Source organism: Rattus norvegicus, chromosome 5 (assembly GCF_036323735.1).
Source record: "Rattus norvegicus strain BN/NHsdMcwi chromosome 5, GRCr8, whole genome shotgun sequence".
NCBI lineage: Eukaryota > Metazoa > Chordata > Mammalia > Rodentia > Muridae > Rattus > Rattus norvegicus.
In genome coordinates, this window is record NC_086023.1 from 137,251,402 (window position 1) to 137,259,287 (window position 7,886).

The 7,886-nt window shown below is 49.5% G+C and overlaps 1 protein-coding gene and 1 long non-coding RNA gene across 4 annotated transcripts; one reads left to right on the forward strand and one right to left on the reverse strand.

The window, feature by feature from the left end:
* Positions 1-194: 194 nt before the first annotated feature.
* Positions 195-4,398, reverse strand: Cdc20 (cell division cycle 20). Its single transcript, NM_171993.2, has 10 exons — positions 4,026-4,398; positions 3,788-3,936; positions 3,602-3,698; positions 3,373-3,501; positions 3,081-3,277; positions 2,868-2,962; positions 2,559-2,787; positions 1,862-1,987; positions 833-950; positions 195-455 (listed from the first exon to the last, which is right to left on the reverse strand). The coding sequence occupies exons 1-10, from the start codon at positions 4,204-4,206 to the stop codon at positions 277-279; spliced, it is 1,500 nt and encodes a 499-aa protein (NP_741990.1). The 5' UTR covers positions 4,207-4,398; the 3' UTR covers positions 195-276.
* A 134-nt stretch (positions 4,399-4,532) lies between these two features.
* LOC103692460 (uncharacterized) lies at positions 4,533-5,704 on the forward strand. Of its 3 annotated transcripts, XR_010066611.1 has the most exons (3): positions 4,552-4,779; positions 5,066-5,227; positions 5,304-5,704. It is a non-coding gene; the product is annotated as an uncharacterized LOC103692460 (long non-coding RNA). The 3 variants fall into 3 exon arrangements; XR_592705.4 differs by having other exon boundaries at positions 4,533-5,227; XR_010066612.1 differs by having other exon boundaries at positions 4,568-4,704; positions 5,066-5,704.
* Positions 5,705-7,886: the final 2,182 nt, after the last annotated feature.

Below are 7,886 nucleotides of genomic sequence, written 5' to 3' on the forward strand. Positions count from 1 at the left end.
GCTTGTTTACAAACAGAAGGGTGGTAGCGTAGGCAGTAATTCCAGCTACTGGGAAGGGTACAAAGCAGGAAGCTCACAAGTTCGAGGTTAGCCTGCTGGACCCTGTCTCTAAAAACAAAGCTCTGCGGGTGGCCAAAAGTTCCCACAAGACTTCTAGCGCTAGTCAGAGTAGGGGCAGCCTATAGGAAGGATGCTGGAACACAAGAAAGGAAGATATGAACTTTATTAGAAAAAAATAAACAACAAAATCAAGAAGGGAAAAGAAAGGGTTGTCTTTCACCGGATGCCTTGGTGGATGAGGCTACTTTTAGATGTGCTGGCTTTTTCCCGCTCCCGCCGAAGGGCAGGGTCCAGCTCAAAGCAGCGCCAGAGCCGCAGAGTCTCATCGGCTGCTGCAGATGCCACTGTGGCCCCGTCTGGACTCATGGTGAGACTCAGGACCCGGGCTGTGTGACCTACGGCAAGAGCGGTGCATTTGAGTATACCCACAGCCCTCCTCCAATTCTGTTAGTCACCTAGGAACGAAATGTGAATGCCACTCACCCTTTATAACTGAGTGGGATTACAGTATTTATAAGGTGAGGTTGTGTGCATTGTCTGAACATTCTAAATCACACTTCCTATCAATCTTGCCAAAGCCCCTGGCAAGCCATTAATTAGCCTGTTAATTAGTCTGTTATTTACCTATTCCCAACATTTCACATAAATGGAATCTTCCCACCATCCTCACAAAGTTCCTGGCAAGCCATATTAGCCTGTTTATTCTCAATATTTCATATGAATGGAAACATACACTATGTGGCCTTTCTGTCTGGCTTCCTTTCCCACCTACCTTTGAGCTCTGCCACCTTGGCCATGGTTGGGTACTTCCAAATAACCAGCTGGTTCTGGGCAAAGCCATGGCCTGAGATGAGCTCCTTATAGTGGGGAGACCAGAGGATGGAGCACACCTGTGGAAAGAGTCGTCGTGGGCATGACATTCCTCCACGACACACTCAGAACTGAGTGCTCTCTAGGATTAGAAACCCCATCAGGTCTTAATGGTCACAGTGCTTACTGAAGCCCCAAGACAAGTATCTGTGTAAGACGAATCCACCAGAAGCAATGCCACAGAGGACTGCGCCCTTGTGTAACTCCAACCATCTGGCTTCAGAGAGCCCGTGCCTGCAGTGAAGGCTGAGTGTGAGGGGAGCGAACAGGGAGGGCTGGAGCAGATACAGTAAGGCACATCAGCAGCAAGAGCCGTGGACGTTCCCATGTACTTGGATCTTATGCTGTAGGTTGTGGAGTCATCATAGGTTTAAGGACAGTAATATACCTACCACTCAGACTGTTAAGTATAAAAGACTGGAAGAGAATGTGTGGGAGCCTTGGCACAGGGTGCATGCTGGTAATCTCAGCACTTGGGATGCTAAAGCAGGAGGCTCATTGCAAGTCTGAGGCCAGCCAGGGCGAGACCCTGTCTCTGAATGAATGAATGAGGACTCTGTGCTGAGGAAGGGACAGATGTGAATGATATTCCAAAGTAAAACTGGAATATCTTGAAGAGGATGACAGAGTGGGCAGCTTTCCAGGTTTCTAAGCAGGTTCTGCTATCTGAAACAGTGCAAGAGGATCAACAGTACATTTCAGGAAGGCAAGGGAAGTGACAAGCTTAACTGGGACCTACGGAAGAGGTGATGCTTGAGGACCTAGGTGGAGATAAGCCAAACTAGGAAACGGGAATGCGAAAGAGGGCTGAGTCGGGAATTTAGAAATGATCAGGTATAGTTGGAGTAGAATTGGCTGTTCAGAAATCAGAGGAAGCCTGTGACAGGTTGAACCATAAGTCTATCACCAGTAGCAATCACAACAAAACTACCTGGGAATGCACATCCACAGCACTCAGACAGGCTCCAGAGCAGACGTTCCAAATGCGAATGTGTCGGTCACTGGTACCTCCTCCTGTTGCCAGGATATTGGACTGCCAGGGACACCATGCAACAGCCTAGTTGGAATGGATAAAGGCTGGGTCAGGTCAGCAGACAGACAGTAAAAGCACTGAGCCTTTCTATGCCCTCCATTCCCTTGAAATGACAGAGAAGCCTTGGTATATGTATGTTAAAGAGCTTCTTGCACTATAGCTGGGCAGGGTTCTCACCTATTCTAATCCAACTGTGCTGCCTACCACCCAGCACCTGCTCTGTTACCTGACAGCTAGCCCTGGCTGCTCCTCCATCAGTCTCCTGGAAACCCCTCACGGTGACCACTCTCCTCTTTCTACTCAACACACGCTCACTGGGATCGACCCACCGTAAACTCTGCTCCCCAGCTATAGGCTGACCGGCTCTTTATTAAACCATCAGAGGTGATAATATGCACACAACCAACACCGACAGGAGATGCTTCACGCCAATGCCCATGTTAGAAGCCAACCAGATCTCAGGGGACAGTAATCATCTGAACACACACACAGTGCATCAAACCAACTCCCAACATCTAAGTGTTACAATTAAACCCAACCCCACCTGTCTTCTCTTCTTAGCGGTCCCTAGTTTACAGGGACTAAGTGCTCTCACCTTGACAGCACCTTGATGTTGAGTGAATGTCTGCAGGGGAACCCAGCCACTTTCTCCAGGACCACTAGGCCACACGTTGACAATGTTATCATTGCCACCGCTTGCCAGATGTCGTCCATCTGGGGCCCAGCGCAGCCCACATACTTCCTGGCTATGGCCACTCAGTGTGGCCACATGGTGTTCTGCTACTCGAACATCGTGGTGGTGGATGTGGCCAGATCGTGAACCACTAAAAGAAGAAAAATGAGAGTTAGCTCTGGATGGCAGAAACCAGAATGATTTTGCTATAGACTAGCAAAGACCACTGACCTTGACAGGATATAGCTGTTCCAACTCAGGGAGCTTACTCGAGCAGAGTGGCTGGTCATGTTTCGAAGCCGTTTCTGCTGCTGCACATCCCATAGCTGCAGAGGCGAGACCACAGGGTCACAGCCTGAAGCTGAGCACCAACAGCCTTCCAGCAAGACAAGTTCATCTCTGAGCCCACTGACCACGGAGCCACAATATAGGGCCCAGGCTCACCTGCACCTCAGCATTACTGGTGCCCACAGCCAGGTAGTTGCCCTCTTTGATCCAGGCCACGGATGATATGTAGTCCCCAGGCTGCTCCATTTGCAACAGCTGCAGGATGTCACCGGAACCAGCGTTCCATAAGTACACACTGTTGTCCAGTGCCACAGCTAATACATTTCCAGAGCTCCAATCGACAAGATTCAGGTCTGCCAGAGGAAGAAAAATCAGGAGGCTTTCTGTTGGACTGGTCCAATCCCAGGCCATCTTCAGCATCCACATAAAAAGACAATAGGGCACTCACAGTAGTCATTCCGGATTTCAGGGGCATCAAGAATCCTGTCTGGCAGGGAAGGAATGTATCTGCAAGCCTTCCGACTGGAGCCAGGCGTGGCTTTCTGGCTGTAGAGTACTTTCAATCTGTTCTGGTAGCCTGTGGCAAGAGAGTGGGTCTAGCCTTAAAAACTGATACCCACCCACATGTCTCCCCTTAGGAAGGGCTGACGCCAACCTCCATGAATGTCATTTCTTACCTTCTGGGGCATTCTGAGGTTTTCCACTGAGCCTGAGGATCTTGGCTTCCTCCACATCAAAACCGTTCAGGTTCCGAGCCCAGGCTTTCTGATGCTCCTGAAATACACGGGTGGTGAGGCAGACTGGTATCAACCAGGGGATAGACACACCAGGTCTCATGTCTCAGTGCCCCTGTGGAATCATACCTTCTTGGTGGGCGTACCCCCGTCTTCCGGCTGGTTCTCCTTGCTCAAGAGGAAGCTGGCCACCTCCATTTGGGAAGCACTACGTTGGGGGATATAGCGGTCACCTCCAGGTTTGCTAGGGGTGGTCTGAACCTTAGAATTAGATTTGCCTGGGGCAGGGAGAGAGAAGTCAGCCTGAAGGCAGCATGAAGGTCGACTCTCAGCGATTCCATCCTCCCTCCACCTGCCACCCACTCACCAGGAGTTCGGCCCGGGGTCCGACCGGCGCTGTGTGATCTGTTGGCGGCCCGCATAGGCGAGGGGGCTGGGCCTGTGGCTTCTTTTGCTTTGCGCTGCCAGCGAGCAATCGGTGCATTGGGGATGGGCGCGTCCAGTTGAAGCAGTGAATGCAAATCGCTCTCGAACACGAACTGCGCCATGGCCCGTCTACCGGGGAGGGGGGTGAGAGGCGACCAAACTCAGGACCTCGCAGGACTCCTGGGCTCTGCCTGCCACAGTTCGCACCAGCCCAGCACCTCTTCGTAAACCTCTCCCAAACACAAATCCCTGACTCCTCAGTGCGTCTGTAGAAGTGCCGAATGCGTTCTTTTCTGACCGGCTAAAGGCACGCCGAACAGTTATTCTTAAACTCTCCGCTGCTAGTGTTCATTGGCTCCTTCAAAACCCAACTGTCTTAACCGTCGCCTTTGTCGATTGGTCGCTACACTGAAGAGGGGCGGGTCTTCCGGGAGCAAATCTCACGAGAGTGCGATCGCTAAGCGTTTGGAACGAAATCCCGATCCCACCTCCGGGAGCCTTAGTCCGAGCCCAAATCGGAGCCCGGGGGCGGGACCTGGTAGTCAGTCCTCTGGACCGCTCGTGTTTGGGCTTTTCGCTGGGTTGGACCTGGCAGTTAGAAGATCTTGGAGTCTGTGAAGGTCGCATCAAAACCTGAGTGGGGGTGGTCCTTAGGTTATATACACACACGTAAACTCGACCCGAGCACCCAATTGGTTAGAGACGGTGGGCAGGTAGCGGTCTGAATGGGGAGGGCGCCTGCTGGGAAGGAATTACGTGGGCCTGTGTGGAGTTCAACAAACACAAAGTGAGAGGAATGGGGTGGGGGTCAAAACAATGATCAGAATTCCAGCCTTTCGTTGTGAAGGTTAGGTTAGGCTGTTCTTGGGGACATCCTGTGGCGGACTCTTGTGGGTCTTTGGATCCTTAAGAGTCCTAGAGATTGTCCTTACCTAGGTTGCGCATCACCTGCCAGAGCAACGCCCATTTGGTTTGTTTCAGACAAGGGTCTCAATATGCAGTCCGGGCTGACCTGGAACTGACCTTCTAGAAAAGACTGGATCTCAGAGATGCGGTGGAATTTAAGGCGTGCCACTACACCGGGCCAAGAACCAGGCTATACTGATAGAGACACTAAGGCCCAATGCAAGGAATTTACCCAAGGTCATAAAAAGAGAAAGGTAAGAATCCAGGTCTGGAGAGATTGCTCAGTGGTTAAGAACTTCTTGCTCTTCCACAGGACCAGAATTTGGTAGCACACAACTACCTGCAGCTCCCGGCCCAGGACATCGATGCCCTCTGATGGGCTCCACGGGAACCAGCATACACCTCCTCCCCTATAAAAGTAAAAAAATTTAAAGAAGAAGGGAAGCAAGAGAGATGGCCTAGCTGATACCACTGGATGTTCTTCAGATTATTCAAGGTTCAGTTCCCACCAGCCAATATAGTTCCCAACCATCTATTACTCCAGTCCCAGGGGATCCAGTGACCCCTCTGGCCTCCACCAGCATCAGGTGTGCATGAGGTACACAGACATAGATGTAGGCAGAACACATTTTAAAAAGTTGCCCTTTGATCTCCCCACCCATAGTGTACCTCCGCCTCCAGCAACAATAAAAAACATACAAACAAACAAAAAAAGAATCTAGCATCTAGGTGTGACTGCTGTTTAGTCCAGGGCTTTAGTGACTTGCATGAATATGCTCCAAGGTAAAATAGCATTAATACAAGTAATAATGGGTGCTACTAGTAGAGCATCTGTTAGCCACTGCATTAAAACAGTTTACATTTTTTGGAAACACACTGTTATGTAGTCCAGGCTGACCTTGAATTCCATGTAACTAAGATGACCTTGAACCTCTTTTTTTTTTTTTTTTTTTGCTTGTTTTTGTTTTTGTTTTTGAGATAAGGTCGTGTGTAGGACTGCCTGCCCTGTGACTCTGTAAACCAGGCCGGTGTCAAACTCAGATGCCTCTGCCTCTGGAATGCTGGGATTAAAGGTGTGTGTCACCACACCTGGCAGGTTTACAGATCTCTAAGGCAGATAACTAAACTGTTAGGTCAGAGAGCCAGGCATGGCGGTGCACACCTTTTGCCCCTCTGATCCCAACACTTGGGAGGCAGTGGCAGATGGTTCTCTGTGAGATCCAGGACAGGCAAGGGCTACGTAATGGACCCTGTTTCGAAAAAACAAACAAAAGGAAAGAAATTGGGTCAGAATGAGGTAAGACCATTGCAGTCACAACAATATGCTGCCCAGGAAGAGGTTGGAAGCCATTCAGTCCTAGCCTACAATCACCTCTGATGATGGATGGCAGCATCTTAACTGTTAGCCAAACTCACCGTTGTCTCTAGCTCTGAAGTACTTGTTTTCCCGTTTCTAATTACCTTGGAAAACTAGAGATTTAATGTTCTGTAGTTCTTTAGTGGCGAGTTCCTGAACCTCAGAAAACAGAAAAGAGTAGTCTAGTGTCAAGCTTCCATGCAAAGCTATGGTGTTTGGCTTTTATCTGCCAGGAACTGTGGGGCCAGTGAAAGTCCCTGTGAAACATGTCGAGTGGTTTTCAACTTCTGGACTCAGAGAGCTTTAAGACAACACAGCTGGGCTGGAGAGATGGCTCAGCCGTGAAAGGCTAGCCTCACAGCCAAAAATATAAGCCAGTGGCAGCTACAGCAGATGTGTGCGTGCCCCAAGCCCCAGCAGTCAGCCAGAGATGTAGGGTTGAGACCTTGCCTCTAAAAGAAGGAGAAAAACGAACCTTACAATTAAGATATGACATAGACAAGGGATCTGGCCACTTGAGAATCAAGTCACTAGATTCTGGGGAGAGGATAAGGAGTGAGCCTATGGGGTTCGTTTCAAAGGGTGTACAGGAAGCACACCAGATGTGGGGTCTGCGAGCTCAGCTGTGAGCCCAGCCTCTGAGCTCCTCTTCTAGAACAGTGTGACTTAGAACTGCCATAGCCAACTACCAAAAAGTGGATGCCCTAGGGGACAGACACCTATTGTCTCACAAGTCTGACACTACAAGTGCTAGACCAAAAATGGTGGCGGGGTGGTTCTTTTGGATGACTCTGAGGGAGAATCTGGTCCGTGCTTCTCGGTCTCCTGGTGGTTTGCTGTGGTGGTTGGATTCTGGCCATCTTCACTTGGCTTTCTCCTTCTGCCATCTATGTCTAAAATCTCCCCTTCCCCCTAAGAGTGCCAACCATTCTGAAAACAAAAAAACACAGTTGAGGTACTTGGGTTTATGATTTCAAAGTCTACATTTTGGAGATGGGGGACACAATTTAACTATATCCTTCCATGGAACCCAAACAGAAACAAAGCTCTCAGGATCCTCTGGTACAAACTCTGTGAATCAACCCTGTCCACCAAAGTAGAGAAGAGTGAATTGGGTCTGTCTGGTGGTAGCAAACAGTTGACATATGGTATATTCATAATTCATCCCTCTGCCATTTAAAAAAAATCTATTTCAAGAGACTCAAAACTAAGCATTTGAATAATTTATTCCTCTGCCCCTCCTACTGACGGTGAACCTGTGCTCAGTGCTGTCCCTTGATGGTTTTCCAAAATCCCACCCTCACCTTCATAATGTGTCTTCATTACGCTCGTCAGTTTACACAGTTTGTGCCGTCCCTCTCTGCCAAGACCCGAACTAGCAAGGTGGGTATCTTTGGAGCTAGCAGAGACCCCAACACGGTAATGATATTAAGAGTTTGAATGGCTCAGGGAAAGCCACAGCCTGAGTGGTTTGAGTGTATCTCCCACTGCAAAGGCGTGACGTGAACTGTCAAGGAAGTTAGCATGGAGATAAGGCAA

Bases quoted from the DNA above. Each gene is read 5' to 3' on its own strand.
- Cdc20 (NM_171993.2), bottom strand. From the start codon at position 4,206: ATGGCGCAGTTCGTGTTCGAGAGCGATTTGCATTCACTGCTTCAACTG. The intron at 3,502-3,601 runs GTAAGAAATGAC...CTCTTGCCACAG, and splicing joins ACCTCAGAATGCCCCAGAAG to GCTACCAGAACAGATTGAAA. The intron at 1,988-2,558 runs GTGAGAGCACTT...CATTCCAACTAG, and splicing joins AACATCAAGGTGCTGTCAAG to GCTGTTGCATGGTGTCCCTG.